Genomic DNA, 19,097 nt, shown 5'->3' on the forward strand with positions numbered 1-19,097 from the left:
GCATCAACAAAGCTGAATTAGTTTCCTCTGAAGTTAATAATAGAATAACTGTGTTTATAAAACTGGAAATACAACATATGCAATATCTGTTTTTCAGATCCCACCTCCCCATTTCCAGAGACCTAGTGCTTCATTATTACGTGCCCAGAAAGTTGATACTTTAAGGTGTGAAATTCAGGAGAAATATGAATCAGACTTCCAGAAAGCTCTAGTAAGCATCAAAGAACGAGTGAAAGAAATTGAAGGACCAGACATCAAAGAAACCCTCCAAGACCAGATTCGCCAGTGGTTTATTGAATGCCGGTGAGATACCATTCTTTCTTTCCCTAACCTCTCCCTATCTGTAACACAGTTACCATAAGAGTCTGTAAACATTTCTTTAAGACAGATGGAATCAAAGCTGCTTCCGTACAGAGAACAGTTTTAAACAAACTAAAAAAAATATGGAAAGTTGAATCATCATTTCTGTTATCACAAATTCAAGGATTTGGAGTACAATATCATATATTGTTGGAGTTCTGATGCAGAAATGTGTAACAGCTTATTTTTACTTATACATAGAGTTGTCTTGCACAAAACTCATTGTAATGAGATCAATACAGTAATCTGTTTCTTCAGTATATTGATATTGTCATTGATATTGATATTTACCAACAAATATTAATTTGTAGATTAACATCACAGCAAGAACTGACTAAACAATAATTTCAGAATATTTTCAGGGAATTGTGTCTAATGAAAAAGGGGAAAAACAGACCAATCAGCCTAACATCAATACCTGGTTAGATTCTGGAAAAAATAATCAAAAAACAGATATGTAAACATCTGGGAACAAATAAAGTTATAACTAGAAGTTATAGCTTGAAGCCAGCACAGGTTTGTTAAAAACAGATCATGCCAATTTCATTCTTTGACAAAGTGACCAGCGAAATGTTGTGGACATAGTATATTTAGAGTTCAGCAAGGCATTTTACAAAGTAGATGATTAAAAAGGGATCTTGTATTAAAATTTTAAGGGTGGGAAAATTAACAGTCAAAAAGGGGAAATATGGGATAATACAAATTAAAATGGATTTATGAATGATGATTTGAAGAATATAACTTGATAAAATGAGCAAATATGGCAATTACAATAAATATGTACTAAAATGATATTAAGAATGTAGTAATTGATATAAAGTAATGTATGAGAATACTGAAGAAAGCTAATAGTAGGAATGTGTAAATATGGTCATGTTTGCTTTGAAATGTTAAAAGACCTGGATCCACACCGTTCGCATAAATATGTATTTAAAAAAATAAAAATAAAAAACTTGGGGGGAAAAGAGAATAGGGACCCTCCTAGACCTCCTTACTATAACAGAAGAGACAACTATGAACATGCTTCGTTGGAAACTCAGACCCTGGCTTCTTCAGCAGATGATATATCTATATATATTTGCAACAGAAGCAGGAAAAGCACACCAGCCCTTTCAGAGCCTGGACGTCACCCTGCAACTCTCTGCACATGCACAGGAGCGCTCTCTTCCTTTCCCACTAAGCCACCCAGGGTTGCTTTCCCAGGCTCCTTCGTCCTTTCTCTTCCACCCTCCTCTGGCTGGCTACCAACGGGCGGGAAAGGCGGGAGAAGTAGCAAAGGTGACAATGGTACTGCTCTTCCCCGCCCTCCATATGCTGCTGGGCCTTTTCATCAGTGGGTGCTCAAGCTCACTGACTGGATTGCTGGTGACACCCACCAGCAGTTGATGAGCAGGACGCCTCCAAGGCAGGAAGGGAAGCCACCTGGGCCACCACTTGGCGATGCAACCCGCAAGTGGGGGGATGGCTGCAACCCTCCGGGACGCCGCGCATTTGCACCCACCCCAGCCTCCAACTCAACCCTGATCTATAATGAGATCCCTTGCCGAGCGGATCTGCAGGAGATCCTCTCTAAGGAAAGGCCTGGCAGGCTAGCTCGTAAGCAATCTTTAGAGAAGCTGCGCAGGACACTTTGGCACTACTTGGTGAGCCCGGTTCTCACAGTTATTTATGATGCTAAATAACTCACTTGCAAAGGAAAAGGTGCGCCGCTTCCCTGGTGGATCAGCATGCACTGCCTCCTGCTTGGAAAGGACTTTTTTGCTTTCTTGGGAGGATACTCCCTTTTCAGAGCAAGGATTATTTTTTCTTTCCTTGCTCCTGCCCTGGGATTTCTTTGGCACAACGTTATCTTTTTCCGTCCTCTGGACTTTTGAAAAAACAAAAGTCCCGTCCCCCCCCACATACACACACACACACATTGGATCTTTCTTCCTGCCCCGCTCCCACCCTACCCACCAGAGACCCCAGGATTCCCTCCCCAACTCCTGCCTTGCCCATACAGGCACACCCACATGAGCGATGTAGTATTGGCCATGCCCACTCAGCTGGTCATTAGGAAGAACCAGTTGTTAAATTATTTGAATCCCACCACTGCTCCTAAGCTGACAGAGGCCAATTTAGTACTTAGATGGGAAGAGCATCAGGAAATCTCAACTTTAGCCAAACTAAAAAATTGAAAAAATCAGCATAAGGCAGTGGCAAAAACTTCTCTATATGAAGTCACCATGGTCTAGAACAGAACAGGAAACATTTTTTAAAACTAATGGACTTGCTTCTCATGATATTTTAAACAGGTTAATTTAAGACACACTGGTCATTCCTGGCTCAGGATCCACTTAATACAAATTTATCCCATGTTAGTTTTGGTTACAGGTAGACCTCGACTTACAACTATTTGTTTAGTGAACGTTTGAAGTCCAGGAAAATGGAAATCCATACAAGAAGAACTCAGCAGCAGAAAATATTAACTGTTTGCCATTAACTCAGTCTTTTTCCTTTAATCTGCATGACTGATCTATTACACTAATAACTCTATAAAAAGAAGATAAAATTAATTTGGCATGATATGTTTGTAACAAACCCATGCTGTCTCCTATTAATTGCATGTTGCCTATGCAAGAGCTCACAAACATGCCGCTTAATTAGACCTTGTCCAGTATAGACTTCAAGCTGACAGGCCTGTTATTTCCCCAATTCTGCTTCTTCCCCCTTTTCAAAAAGGGATGGCATTTGCTCTCCTCTAATCTCTCAGGGCCCTACCAGTCTTCCAGGAGTTCTCAGAGATAATCAAGAGTGATTCTAGTATTAACTCTGCTAGCTCATTCAGAATCGCAGGATGTGATCCAGCTCGCCCTAAAAAATTGAATTCATTTAAATTAGCTTAATTCTCTCGTATCCTTGCCTATTTGAAGCTTTAATTCCCCCCTTTCCCTAGGATCATAGCTATGTCACAAAACAGGAGTTAAATGTTTTTCCTTCACATTATCATTGATTACTAGTTCACCACTTTCTCTTCCTTATACTCTGTGGCTTTTCTTTTATTTTTAAGGAAAATGCAAACCTCAGCATATTCTGAGCTTTAGTCTTCGTGAAAGTGTTCCTATTCTTTCTTATAGAAGAGACTGTCTTATATTCTTGTTTGCTTAAGTTGCCTTCATCCCATTTTTGGTATATATCTGCCTTTCTCTTCAGCATGTTAGAGAGCTTTGCATGTATCCCCACTACCTACTGGGATTTCCCCATTTTTTAAACCTTGTAAGAACTATTGCTCTTTCAGTATCTTATTTTATTTTATTTTTAAATCATTTCTTCCTGAATATATTTCTTCTTCACAATTTCAAATCTTTGGATCCAAACCTTCTTCTTTTGGACATTATATCATACAATATTCATTTTTCTGCATTGTCTATTTCTTCCTGTTTCTTCTCCTTATCCAGTGCATATTTTGAGACTGTTATTTTTGGATTACTTAATCCAGCCAATTACTTTGGTATTTACATGTTTATTGGATGCTTCCACATACTTCATGTTCCTCTCAGACTCAGCAGCAGGCATTGCACTATTTCCTGGGCTTCAGCCTCCCTTATAAGATACAATATATAGCTTTCTGGATGAGATTCTCAAGATACCATTCAAATAAGTTTTTCTTAGTTCTTGTAGATGTAGCTTTTCTCTTACCAACAATTCCTTGCCTCAGAAATGCATTCAATTAACATAGAACTCAGACTATTCCCATTGGCACCATTTGTGTAATAAGTTGTTTTTCATTATTTTCACCCATTATGCTGCCTGATATTTAGCCTTTCCACCCTCCCTTTTTTAATTAAAGGAGCATGAATTTTAAAAGGAACATGAATTCTGTCCAGTGCCAGGAACAATCTCTACAGGCACATTGGTACATGCTGCCACCACATTGGGAACTGCAGAAATAAATATTGGTTTAGGTAACAAATTCTAAGTCAAGAGAAAAGGAGCAGGATAAGCTCTGTAAAAAAGAGTAATAGGAAGAAAGAAGAAATATATAAAATCACTTTAGTTTATTATTAAATTTGAAACTAATCAGTCCCACATATACAAATCTCAACCGAACCATTTTGCTTCAGTACTGTGCTGTGTTAAATGTTATTTTCAGATTCTGGCCATACATAAGTATACATACATATTTCAATATGGGGGTCCCAATGGGTCATTAATTTGGCGTATAGACCGAGGTACCTGTCTCACCCTCTTATACAGGCAACAATCAAATAGGATGTGAGCCAGGTCTTCTACCTTTGCTGCTCTGCAAATGCAGAGATGTTCATTGTAAGGTATAGAATGGAATCTCCCATATTTGACCATAAATATCTGCATAAATATTTGCATAAATATCTCCCTAAGATGTTTTGGCAGTTGTCGCTTCAAATAGCTGTCTTTTTGAAAAGTATCTTTGTATTTGCCCAGCCATTTCACGTTACCCACCTTACCAAGGATAGCTATGTCATTTTGCGTTTCTATATCCTTGATTCTTTCGGTAGCTCTTTTTTAAAATCGTTCTCCTGCTACGCAAGAGACAGGAAGGCCAAAGCTTCTTACAAAATTTGTTAGTTTAGTGATCCAGAAGATTTGTGATTGTGATTTTATGTGCTCTAGTAGACATAATTTGGGGAGTCTATGAGTCTTCATTTCATTGACTTTGTGCCAGTAATTAATTATATGCTCTATAATTTTGGATAGTGCATGAATTGTATGAATTCCCAATTCAGCTCTAACTGCAGCAGCAGATATTCTTGAATGTACACCCAAAATACATCTCAAATGCTGGGACTGTGTTTGTTCTAGGACTCTGGTTGAGTATAGACCCTAAATCTCTGCTCCATACAAGAGCACAGGCGTAACCTTAACTTTGTATACTTTACTGGGGCTAGGGACCCTGGGAAACTATGAATCTTTAGTTTAAGCAGTAAATTCAAATGAGCTTTTGCTCCAAGTGTACTCCACTGATGAGGGCAAGTCCAAGATTCAGTCTTGGAAAAAGTTACGCTTAAATATACAGAGATGTTAATATGTTCAATTAGTTCACTATCTAATTGCCATCTATATCTTTGATGATGTTTTCCAAACACCATGATTTTTTTATTTAGATTTACTAATGGTTAGGGAGTTATCCTGGCAAAAAGAGCTGAATTTTTTTAATAGTCTACGTAATCCTACTTGTGAATATGATAATAAAATCATATCATCAGCATAGAGCAAGCTGTTACAGTATGTATTTAGGATCATCAGCATGTGTACCATGGGATCCTTAATCCTGGCAAGTCATTGATATATAAACTAAATAATAATGGGGCCAGGATATACCCTTGTCTTACCCCTTTATTTATGTGAACACTGTTAGTCAGCAGCCCATAAACTCCATACTGCACCCTCAAACACATACTTGTGTAAAGGGCTTTAATCAAAGACAGCACTCTAGTTTCTATTTTTTTTCCAAAAATTTTATTAATTTTTAAAAAAACAAACATATACAAACAAAACACAAAGCATAAAAAACATAAAACATCTTTTTGGAAAGCAGCTTGATCCCGGGTTACATCTCTTCGTACAGACATAAATTCAAATTCATGCTCACTTTTATATACCATTCCATATCTTATTACCATTCTAGATTTTCTTTATAGCTTCTCCCCTCTTTTCACTCTCTTAATTCTATTTTATTTATTTCATCTTAATTTAAATCATTATACTTATATCCTTTGTCTGTCCTATTTCAACTGTCTATTATCTTTTCTCATTAACACAAAATTTCTCCTGTTATCACTGATTGGAGTATGTCGCCTTTATATCTTTCCCCTAAATTTAACACTTAATATAATACATAACTTTCATTCGGATTCTGCTTAGTACGTTCTAAAGCTATTTTAAGAAAAGAAAAAATTATAAATATATAATATAATTAAAAACAACAATCCATACCAATTGAACTCTATCGTTAAAATTAATATTCATTTAAGTCTTAAACATTTTACACATTCCTTTTCAAACAGGTATCATGCTTCTATGGGAACAGTTATAAATTTTGCGTAGTTACTTCCCCCCATTTCACTTATATTTTAAATTAAAATATTCTCATTCCTTCTTAATTCAATTCTCTCATATTTCATTTCATTTATTTTGTTCAAGAAAAAAAAAAAGTTTCACTGAATTACATTGAATATTTTATCCCATTTTATAATCATGTTATTCCAATTTTCTAACATTATTTCTAATACAAATACAACAATACAGTCTTATGTACCTTTGCAGAATCTCTTTTTCAGTTATATTTTTACCCATTATCTCTAAATAAATCCTGTTTCTTTACATCTTGTTTCAAACCTTTGTAGCTTCTCTTCCCTTCCTTCCTCCCTTGCTTTTTCACTTTGCCCTTTTTACCCCCTTGTCTCTCCATCTCCATTTCCCTCTTCTGTATTCCTCTTTTCTGTTGCTTTCTGACATTATATCCACTTTTCACCTTATTTTTCCCTTTTTTGGTTGCTTTTTAGGTCTTAAATTCTCCATTCTCTTTCCCCCCTTTCCCCTTTCTTCCCCAGATAAAATTATTTGTTCATTAAAGATGGCTTCTTCTTTGTCCCAATCTTCTTGTTCTTGTAGTTTCTCATAAGTAGAAATTGCCATTTCTAAAAAATGAAAAACGGAGCCAAAAGAGCCCTTTCCTTCTTGTTCCTCTTCTTTATATTTTTTAAATTCCATTTTCAGTTCATCCACAAGTGATGCCATTGTAAAAAAAAAATTAAACAACCACCCAAGTGTTTTTAATAATCGAAATATAATTTCCAAAAGTCCCAGAGTCACCAAGCAGTCCAAATACACAAAAACTGCTTCATTTAACACTTTCTTCTTTTTTGACTTTCTCTTCCTGGGGTTGCAATTCAGTTACAAAGTTCCAATTAAAATGTATCTTTTAGAAGTCTTGTTACAGTTTAACTTTAGATTCTTTAAAAATTCCAAGCAGTCTCCTCCAGCCAAATCTTACTCTTATTATTTTCCTCTCCCTTCCCACTTACAGGGAAAAAAAGTTTTTTCAATGATCAGAAATCTTTATTGTCCCCTTGGCTTTGATTTTCCAGTTTAATTACCTGCTGATGCCAAAGCGGGTTTTTCCGATTTCTCATTCATCTGCTGTCACCGTAAGGAAGGAGAGTGAGAAAAAACAAACTTTCCCTTTTCACTTTCATTCGCTGCTTCCGGATCTTCTTTGGGAGCGATGTATCTTTTTTATAAAATTTTAATTCCAGGGTATCTTGAATGTTGCTTCTTATCCCGGTCAGCCAAAACTTTCACTTCTTAGCTTCCTCCTGCACATTCTTTTCTGGATGAGTGCTTCTTTGTGGCAGCCATTTCTGACTGCCACTCTACCGCCTTTGGAAAAGGGAGTTAAGCCAGCTGAGGAGGGGAGATGCGGCTCCCCTGAAACCCTGCCGGGTCTCCCCTATCTTCAGCCACCTCTACGGGGTGGCTTTAGCCCCAAAGCCAGCTGGCTCAGAGCACTCGCGGCAAGCGTAAGCAGAAACCGCACACAATCGCGGATTTCTGCTGCCGCCGAAGCCCTGCAAACCGGAAGTCCACTCTAGCTTCTATTTTAAGAGATGTCAGTTTTAAGAGATGTCAGACCAATCAGCCATCAACAGACACATAAACAACATCTACATACCAATCAAAAGAGACAATCATAATGCCAACGTGGAAAACTTCCTCACCAGCAATCAGCACCCAGATGACCAGATTAACACCAAGATTAACATTAGATCAACAATCAAGAAGCAAACAATACTCCAATCAAGGAATTGCCAAACAAGCTAACAGTAAATAACATCCCAGTCAAGGAACCCACTAATACCACACCCACCAATACTGTCAGAGCAAGCCACTAGTATGTAAAATGAGATCAAACACCACACCATACTGATGATATTACTTAGTTTGGTGATGAAATGTCTGCAAGAAAAAAACAACCAGGCTCAGAGAGCACTAAAGACCCCACAGTTCAACCCTGAGCTACAAATATCCTTTTCTATTAGTTATCAAGTACATTTAATGTTATATTTTATCCTATTCAAACAGGCATATTACAGGAAAATTTCCTGATTATCCTGATGAAGAACAAGGTGGCTCAGCAGTTCTTTTCTCAGAAAAAACTCCAGAAGAGGTAGAGTTTATATCAGTATAAATGTATATGGTTCTTACTGTCCTTTTAAAAAACAAATCAACAAGTGATTTATGACGTAGGCATCCTGAAGCAAAATGCTACTGCTGATTTCCTTTAGTTCAGTGTTACTTGTTCGTTATACATTGAATGTTATAATAATGAATTCTACCTTATAGCAGAGAATCACAAAATGGGCAGCAAATAAATTTGATAAATAAATTGATATTTAACAAATAAAAAAGACAATGACCTGATACAATTAGTTCATTGATTATAGCAATTTCTGTCACTCTAAAAGGTGACAGTGGGCTTTGTGTACATTTTGAATACATCCTAAAAGGCCTCAATGTGGGCATCAAGCAAAGTGAAATGGTGTGCTTTGTCTCTGTCAAGAGCATATAAAATGTTGATTGCAATTATTTACTCATTAGACTTGCTGCTATCTACCCATCCTCAAAAGTTTTATTATATAGTATAGCAAACAACAACAATAAAAACTGTAAGATATCTCTCCAAATTTATTTTTAAAAGCTCATTGAATCTAATTTCCAGCAGGAGGGAAGAGAAATTGACACATAGGTCCCCACTGCGAATAAGTGCTCACAGGCCTTCCCCCCTCTTCCCTTCATGAAAAGCAGCACATTTAAAGTCGAATAGGGAACAATTATTAATAGAATGACCCCTAAGATCAGCTCATTTGTCTTCTTATATACAGTACCACCTTTAAGGTGTTTTTAAAATGTAAACAGATACGATTCTTTCTGTCAGGTTGCTGCTGAGCTGGCTGCTAAAGCAGAAGAAGAACTGAAAAAGAAAGGGAAAAAGGGGAAAAAGGAAAAAAAAGAAAAGGGCAAATCGAAGAAGAAAGGAAATGAGGTAGAAGAAAAGAAACCAAAGAAGAAAGATGAGGCAAGTCATTCTGAGTCAGAACTCATAACATATATATAAATCCAGAAAAAAGATGGTAAAAACAATATTCTCTAATAGAGTTTTGATATTATTTTATTTTATTTTGTTTTGATATATTGTAATTTTATGGATACATGTATCTCTCTGGTCAGCCTGAAAGAGGAGAATTGTGAAGAGCTATTTGAAGGTTAGGCGTTCTTTATCACCCTTCTGAAACTTTCTGTGCTATACTATATGGTGCTAAAGGGTTCAAACTCAGTGTAGCTTGTCTTCTCCAATCCTGAGGATGTAGTATTATTATATGTAGGAGTGTGTGTGTGCGCGCATGCATGTATGTATGTATGTATGTAATATGGAACATGATGCAATGTTTTTAACTAGTTACACCCATTCCTGACCTCCAGAAGTTCTTAAGGGTTCAACCAAAGCAATTCCAAATCTAACATAGCTTTTCTAATATTTGATTGTTTTGTGTGCATAAAACAGTTGCAAATTATATATGAGAGTTTGTAAGTCACATTTATTTAACATGTTATAAGAAGCAGGTTTGATGTGCAGTGTTAATGCATATTCTAAATAGTTTGAATTGTAAGAATGAAACAGACAATACAAATGAAGAATAGACTCATAGCAATGCATGGCTTAATTAAATTCCATGGATATGAAATGTAAGAGTTTTGTTTTAACTTATGTTCAGGTTTGATTCTAAACAATTTGTTCTCAAAAACTTAACAGAATTTTGACATAACTAGAGAATAATAGTTTAAACATTTCTAGAAGAAAAACATACCACAGAAAACAAGAACTGGGGTGAGTGTGATATAGTAGCTAGGTGGATGAATCAGCCCCAGGGGGACCCAGTTCCACTAAGCCACAATGGAACTTATTGTAGCTTTTGAGCCAAGTCCTTTCTCCAAATCACAGGAAGATCAAACAAGAGATGACTGCCTTAAACATCTTAGAGAACAGGTTAAGTGTAAATGTAATTAATAAACAAACTTGAAAGTCTCTGAAGCACTCCAAGAATTTGCTAAATCTTGCTAATAGTTTTCAGATTTCATGGGCACATGTAACTTACTTGAGGCTTTTGTACAGCTTCTTCTAAGCTCCTCCTAATACATTAAAACTAAAACATAAACGGATGCAGGTTTATCATCATAATAAATATTTGATTTGATAAAACAAGTCTGCATAATTTGGGATAGACTAGGAAAAAAAAGAAATCAACATAGGATGCCAAAAGACTCAGCTGAGGGACTTATTTTCTGCTTTAATGGTTAGGGAAGTTACAGGAGCAGCTGCCTAATCTCAGTTCTCTCTCACTTGGCCAGTTAGATCACATTAAAATTAAGAAAAAACATTGCATATTTGTCTTACCTGAGACTCAGGAGTACTAAAAAATTCATCCAGTGTAGAAGTGAGAACCATCTTATATCATTCTCTTATTCCTTTTATCAGATTGGCAGAATCCCTGAAAATTTATATAGATACATGTTTTTCTGCATTTAAATTCTACTAATAACGGTAGGATTTAATTTAATAAAATCAAATTTTTAATTTTATTATAATGATTATAATTATTATTAATTTAGTTTAATTATTACATTTAATTTAATAATTTAAATGGCTCAGTGGTTAAGGACACTAACCTTGTCAGCTGGAAATCTGACAGCCCAGGTTCGAGACCCGAATTCCATGCAACGGGGTGAGCTCCCATTCCGTTTCTGCCCAGCTCCTGCCCATCTAGCAGTTCAAAAGCATGCAAATACGAGTAGATTAGGTACCACTTTGGTGGGAAGGTAACAGAGATCTACACTTCTTTGGCATATAGCCATGCTGGCCACATGACCATGGAAAATGTCTTTGGATAATGCTGGCTCCCTCAGGCAAGAATTGGAGATGAGCCCTAGAGTCAGACACAGTTGGACTGAGAAACTTTATTTGTAGTATGGTTTAGAAACAGTATCATATCTATTTATAAATACAACATAATAAATAACTGTTTAAATGCTACTAATAAAAATGTTATAGAGACCTTTCTTTAAGCCAGCTAATATAAATATGTAATGAGATGAATAAGCATCAGGATTCCTCCCTAACTTTTTAGAAATTCTGGGGTGGAGCTATTAGGGACAGTGGTTCTATCAGTCACTCCAACTTGTAACCTTCATCTACTCAGTTGTGGTTACTAGAAGCAGGACATGCTAGACATTGCTATATCATTTCAAACAATAGGATGTCTGACACCTTTCACTTAGCAAAATCTACTGGCCATGTGAATTTTCTAGTTAATACTCCAGTAACAGTGGGATCCCTAATTGCAGTTTCCTGCACACATTTAAACACAGAAAGACAGGAGAAAGAGAAAGAGACAGTTCAGGAAGAAACCAATTTGCTTACAACCATACACATAAAGACTTTTCCCTGTACCCAAATGTTATACCCAGTATGTATGTATGTATGTATGTATGTATGTATGTATGGTATTCAGCTTTGTTCGGGTATTTTCCCACGTCATTATAGTTGTGCTTTTAAAGTTGTAGCGACGTTTCAGCAGAATCTCATCTGCCATCATCAGGCTTGTGTATTGTGTTCGTCTGAGAGTCAGGCTTTCACAGCCGTTTCTGTTTTAAATTTGGTGCTGGCCTACTGCTGTGTTAGAATGGTTTTTTCTTCATTCTGATTGGTTGAGAGTCTTGGTCTGTGTTTATTGGTCTTGGAGTTTGCTGTGTTCTGCTTGATTGGTGTTTCTAATATCTTCTGTCTGTTTTGTAGCGTTTTTTGTCTTGATTGGCTGGCAACATTGTGTTTCCTGTATTGGAGGCTTTTAGGGTGGCTTGGCTTCGGGTAAACGGACAGCTATCATTTATTAGGAAGCTAGGTTTCATCTGGGTGCCTGGTTGGGATGTGTTTGAGCTGGAGGTATCAGGGGGGGTCCGTTTGTGCCCAGGTGTTTGCTTGGCTTGTGGTGTGGAGATTTTTTTGTTTGTGAGTGCAGGCTTCCAGATAATTGACAGTCTGGTGGAGTCATCTCTTCTATTCATGCTTTCAGGTCTTTTTTCAATCTCTAGATTGAAAAATCTCTAGATTGAAAAAAGGCCTGAAAGCATGAATAGAAGAGATGACTCCACCAGACTGTCAATTATCTGGAAACATTGCTACAACTTTAAAAGCACAGCTATAATGCGTGGGAAAATACCGAACAAAGCTGAATACCATACATATAAATACCCACGAAAACTTAAGAATATATATATATATATATATATATATATATATATATATATATATATATATATATATATATATATTTTCTTAAGTTTTGGGTACTTACATGTATGGTGTTCGGCTTGGTTCGGTATTTTCCACGTCATTGTAGTTGTTCTTTTAAAGTTGTAGCAACGTTCAGCAGAATCTCATCTGCCATCATCAGGCTTCTGTATTGTGTCTGTCTGTGAGTCAGACTTTTACAGTGGTTTCAGATTTGAATTTGGGGCAGCCTATTGCTGTGCCAGAATGGTTTTTCTTCATCCTGATTGGTTGGGAGTCTTGGTCTGTGTTTATTGGTCTCGGAGTTTGCTGTGTTCTGCTTGATTGGTGTCTCTAATATCTTCTGTCTGTTTTTGGCTCTTTTTGTATCTTGATTGGCTGGCAGCATTGTGTTGCTTTAATGGAGGCCTTTAGTGCAGCTTGGCTTCGGGTAAATGGACGGCTATCATTAGTTAGGAAGCTGGGTTTCATCTGGGTGCCTGGTTGGGGTGTGTTTGAGCTGGAGGTATCAGGGGATCTGTTTGTGCCCAGGTGTTTGCCTGGCTTGTGGTGTGGAGATTTTTTTGTTTGTGAGTGCAGGCTTCCAAATGATTGACAGCCTGGTGGAATCATCTCTTCTATTCATGCTTTCTGGTCTTTTTCAATCTCTATGGCTTCTCTGATGATTCTGTGATTAGGGTTTTCTATAGTGGCCAGGGTTTTGGTGCCATTGAAGTTGATGCTATGACCTGTGGCTTCCATGTGTTGGACTAGTGAGGAAGTGTGTTCCAGCTTTTTGACTGCATTTTTGTGTTCATCCAGGCGGGTGCTTATTCTTCTATTGGTCTGTCCAATGTATGTGGCCGGGCATGATGCACAGGGGACTTCGTATATGCCTTGGTTTTCCAGGTCAATTTTATCTTTGGGGTTGCTAAGGATGGCTGCTATTTTTCTGTCTGTTTTGAAGGCAGTCCTGATGTGATGTCTGTGTAGTACCTTACTAATTTTGTCTGTAGTACCTCTTATGTAGGGCAGGACAGCTGTTCCATAGGTCTGTTCATCTTCTGGGTCTCTATTATGTTTCAGTGTGTTTTTGTGGATCAAGCTGGTGATTTTGCTTTTGTGGAAGCCGTTGGCTGTCAGTACTTTAGTCAGGGTGCATAGTTCAGTCTTAATGTGTGTCTTGTCTGCCAGGCGTTTGGTTCTGGTAATTAGTGTTTTAGCCACGGAGTTTATCTGTGCTGGGTGGTGGTGGGATTGGGCGTTGAGGTAGCGGTTGGTGTGGGTTTTCTTCTGGTATATGGTGTGTCCTAGTGTGCCATCTGTTTTTTTAGATTAGTACATCTAGGAATGGTAGTTGTTTGTTTGTTTCTGTTTCCATGGTGAACTTGATTTTGGGGTGTGCGCTGTTTAGGTGTGTTAGGAAATTGTTTAGGTTTTCTTGTCCATGGGGCCAAATCACGAATGTGTCATCGATGTATCTTAACCATAGTTTGGGTTTGAGGATGGCATTGGCCAGGGCTCTGGATTCAATTCTTCCATGAACAGGTTTGCAATGACAGGTGACAGTGGTGATCCCATGGGAGCTCCTTCTATTTGTTTGTATCTTTGTCCTTTGTATATGAAATATGTGTTGGTTAAGCAGTGTTCTGTTAGTTCCATGAGGTGTTTAGCTGGTTGGTATTTATTTTTGATGATTTCAAGGGTCTCTTTTATCGGAACTTGAGTGAATAGTGAAACCACGTCAAAACTTACAAGCAGATCTTCTTGCTCCACGTGTAGATCTTTGATCATTTCCAAGAAGTGGTATGAGTTTTTACATGAGAAGCTGCTGTTTCAGCATGGGGCTGTAGCTCTTTTGCTAGGTGTTTAGCTAGGTTTTGTAGTGGTGCTCCTCTGGAGCTGACTATGGGTCTGAGAGGTATGCCTTCTTTGTGTATTTTTGGGAGGCCGTATAGTTTGGGGCATCTGGAAGATTTCTCTGGGTATGATCGCGTGTTGGATCTCTTTGCTTATGTGGCTGGTTATAATTTTCTTCTTGGTTAATTTTTCCAGATATGTGGTTGGGTCTGTGTTTATGGGTTTGTATGTGGAGTCTTGGAGTAGGTCTGTCAATTTTGTTTCGTAGTCTTTTCTGTCCATTACTACAGTGGCATTCCCTTTGTCTGCTGGGAGGATGATTATGCTGCTATCTCTTTTCAGGGTTTGTAGTGCTTTGATTTCATTTTTCTGTAAGTTGCTTTTTGGTGGTTTGCTTGTGCATAAGATGTTGGTAACTTGGTGTCTTATTTTATCAGCTTCATCTGTATTTAATTTAGTTAGGCTGGATTCTACTGCACATATGATGGATTCTGTGGGGATTTTTTGGGGTGCTATAGCATAATTGAATCCTTTGGTTAGGACATCTGTTTCTGTTTTGGTGAGTTCTCTGTTGGAAACGTTGTGCACTAATTGTTTCAGGTGTTGTTGTGAGTTGTTGGGGTTTTCTTGTCATGTTCTAATTTCTTTAGTTTTTTCAATAATTTTTCTTGTTTGTAAATGCCTTCAGAATCAGCTCTCCAAGTTGTAAGTTGTTTTATCTTGTCCCAAAGTAGAGGGTGGATTTTGCTGCTCAGTTCCAGGTGTAGTGTAGCAAATCTTTGTTTAACTGATCTAATCGAATCTCTTATTGTGGAGCTCGTTCCTTAGTAAAGCCATTTCAGTTCTTTTCAGGATACGTTTAGTGGCTGCTGTGCTTTGATGAAATGTTAATTTGAAGCAGGTTGGTGTAGTATTGTTGTCTCTGCAGCTGCGTAGGAATTGGAGGTCACATAGTATTCCTGCTCTTTTAATTTCCAGTTTCGTAGGTTTTGATCTGGCTGTTTATTTCCTCCCCGTAGAGGTTTGATATTTGTTTTCTTAAGTTTTCGCGGGTATATATATATATATATATACATTCCCACATCATTATAGTTGTGCTTTTAAAGTTTAAAGTTGTAGCAACGTTTCAGCATAATCTCATCTGCCATCATCAGGCTTCTGTATAGTGTTCGTCGGGGGAAAAAAGCTACAAAACAGACAGAAGATATTAGAAACACCCATCAAGTAGAACACAGCAAACTCCAAGACCAATAAACACAGACCATGACTCCCAACCAATCAGGATGAAGAAAAAACCATTCTGGCACAGCAGTAGGCTAGCACCAAATTTAAAACAGAAATGGCTGTGAAAGTCTGACTCACAGACGAACACAATACAGAAGCCTGATGATGGCAGATGAGATTCTGCCGAAACGTTGCTACAACTTTAAAAGCACAACTATAATGACATGGGAAGATACCCGAACAAAGCTGAATACCCTACATATAAATACCCGCGAAAACTTAAGAAAACTTATATATATATATACACATATACACATACACATACACCCAAATATCCAGAATGAGCTTAATGAAATACAGAATAAAGAGAATGAGAGATTAAAACATATCAGAAGACATGGAATTAAAGAAGTAAAATCTCATTCATGCCAGTAAATGTAAGGATCAGTAATAACAACTGTTCTTTAAAACCAAGTTTTTCAGCTTGAATCTGAAAATTTATTTATAACTGTGTTCCAAAATCAGTTCTAGCAAGATTTTATATTATTCATTAAGGAAGAAGAGGAAGGTTGGAAAATGTCCCCAAGTAATTTTCTCCCAATCATGGAAGAAGGAAATAACAAATACAAAGGCAAGTAGAGAGAAACTGAAATAGCTTTGTTTATGTGGTGAATAGTTAGACAGTTTATGTTTTTGTGTGCTTTTTGTTAAATATTTATATGTGGGTGCCTAAGACTAAAAACATTCTTCTCCTGCTTGGCTGAATCAAAAAGAAATTGTAAGGTCAATGTCAACTTTAAGAGATGACATAAAACAAATTTCGCTGGTCCATTTTTAATCAGATATGTAAACAATAATCCCCAAATATAGATAGTAGAAATTGAAAATTAGTTTCCAAGGGTGAGACACATGCTTTGCTATAATGTTTAAAATAGCGTTTCAAAAGTTTACATTTCAAATGTATGTCTGGGGATTTCATAGATTTTTATAGGATGGGACATAGTATTGCTTCATCAAAATATTCAGTTTATCTGTAGGCTTCATGGTAAAGAAGTACCTAACTTTGTGCGATTTAAATGGAAGCCGCTGCTAATAATGGTATAATCATGGTTTTATTAAATACTTGGAGAGCAATACTGTGGAAATTTCCAGTTGATAGATGTAACTCTTAGAGCAGGGATGTCAAACTCAATTTCATTGAGAGTCACATCTCGGGGGCTGGGTGGGCGTGGCTAGGGTGGGCGTGGCCAGCTCGACATCACTCGTGTCAGGGGCGTCTGTGTTGGCCTGAGCGTTCTGCCAGTTAAAATGGGGTCCCAAGCTCCGTTTTCAGCTGCAATGGCCTCCTCCAACCCTCTGCTTGCGAAAACGGAGCTCCACTTTCAGGGGCAGAGGCACCACAGACCAGTCCTTTGCTGTTTCCAGGGCAGCCCTATGGGCCAGATCTATGTCCCCTGCGGGCACACCCCTGCTTTAAAAGTTATGTGCAGCTATAAAAGCCCATAAAATTTCATGGGATACTTGTATTATCAATTAAAAGAATGCCAGTATAGTTTGTTTTTTAATTTAGATAGGAATATCAAAAGATGCTTTCACATATCTCTGTTGTAATAGAAAGGGAGATAGAGACATGGGAAATATCACATTTCTCAATAGGCCTTATAGGAGAATGCTTGTTTTTTACCTGCTAGTCAAAGAATCCATTAGTAAATTCAATTACCTATTGTCTGTGGCAGGGGTGTCAAACTCACAATGATACGTTGTCGTCACATGATGTATTGTAACTTTTTCCCCTTCTCTAAAATGGGGATGGGTGTGGCCAGCACATGACGCATCCAGCCCATTTGACACCCGTGGTCTATGGAGAATAATATCACAAAGAAACACTCCAGTTATCATTATCAACATCAACCTGTTATTTTGAGTATATAATTAACTTCATTAATTACAGTTAATTTTCCATTTCAAAAAATCATTAAAACTTGATTAATATGATGAATTCAGTTATCAGAACCAGAAATACAATTTTTAATGCTATAAGACATATTTTTAAAAAAGCACCGATTCTCATTCTTGTTCTTTTCTTGGGTGACAGATATTTGGAAGAACAGAGATGAGAAATGGAACTTTTCGCAAGAGTATGATCCAGAACTAATCAAAGAAGAAAAAAGGAAAGAAGTGGAAGAAGAGATCAGAGTTCAGGTGACTTCATCCTAGTAGGCCATTTAAAAGAGAAAAAATGGCTGTAGTCAAAGAGGATTCCTATACAAAAGTAAAACTTATCAGGAATATGTATTTTATAATTTAATGTCAGCCTGCCTTTATCTTTGAAACCTGTGCTACAAATGATTGGAATGATGCTGTCTGGAAGTTCCTTGTTTTACAGAAAAAAGCAGGTGGCCTCTATATAAATACAAAATATATATACATTTGTTTAATGAATAAATAAATAAAATAAGCAGGAAACGAGTTGCTGACATCATGAAAATTTTTCATTCTTTCCAATTCCTTCTGATAATCATGTTACTTATCTAAAGTAGTACTGTAAAAGAATATTTCAGTTCTAGCTTTTTAAAGACCCTGAATAGACTTTAATATTTAGTAGCATAATTTCTTGTATATGCGTAATTTCTGGTCTGCTCTGCCATGAGAATGAGTTCATAGAATCCTTGATTGGTAGGTTGAAATACAGTATACTGTTTAGGCTACAGATTTGTGGTCTTATGTATATATTGTAACGCTCTAACAAGTTTCTGGGAAGTGCAGCATTTTTGCCATTTAGAATAACTGATCTTAGCTGATCACATGAAAGCTAGTGAGGGTCAGGCCTGGTCAATTCCTGGATGAGAAGCCACCAGGAAATTCCAGGACTGTAAAGTTGAAAAAACATTCAAGCTGCCTAGTATGTTTCTGGCAGAAGATTCAAAGCAGATTTCCCAATGTGTGAATCAGTTTCTGAATTATTGTAGCACAACAGCTTTCTTACATGTGTTTTGTAATCCAGTTTAATGTCTACTCTAGGATTATGAATTCCATCTTTCCTGCTGGATCAATATTTTCGGCTTACCTGCAGAAAAGGAATTGTGGAACACTGATCTCTCTCTCTCTCCCTCTCCCTCTCTCCCCTCCTTCTCTCTCATAGGCAGTAGTTTAAGGAAGTATATTTTATTGTGTGCGAAAGCGTACATAGAAGATCACATATATACAGTATATCAGGGGTCCCCAACCGCCGGTCCGCGGACCGATACCGGTCCGCGGAACAACTCTTACCGGGCCGCTGGTTGCTGGGCGCCGCCATCTTTTTTTG

The 19,097-nt window shown here is 37.4% G+C and overlaps 1 protein-coding gene across 3 annotated transcripts in view; it reads left to right on the forward strand.

Annotated features, from left to right (window-relative positions):
- The window catches only part of DRC11 (dynein regulatory complex subunit 11), a 121,709-nt gene that overhangs the window by 54,794 nt on the left and 47,818 nt on the right, over nt 1–19,097 (forward strand). For all 3 annotated transcript variants that reach the window (XM_087949341.1, XM_087949340.1, XM_087949342.1), the window contains exons 6-10: nt 98–303; nt 8,464–8,548; nt 9,317–9,461; nt 16,350–16,421; nt 17,886–17,992. In XM_087949341.1, the coding sequence (XP_087805467.1) occupies nt 98–303; nt 8,464–8,548; nt 9,317–9,461; nt 16,350–16,421; nt 17,886–17,992 (615 nt within the window). The remainder of the gene's footprint in view (nt 1–97; nt 304–8,463; nt 8,549–9,316; nt 9,462–16,349; nt 16,422–17,885; nt 17,993–19,097) is intronic.

The sequence above is a fragment of the Notechis scutatus genome, chromosome 1 (assembly GCF_049901735.1).
Source record: "Notechis scutatus isolate UNSWTSFEM ecotype Mainland chromosome 1, rNotScu1.2, whole genome shotgun sequence".
Taxonomy (NCBI): domain Eukaryota; kingdom Metazoa; phylum Chordata; class Lepidosauria; order Squamata; family Elapidae; genus Notechis; species Notechis scutatus.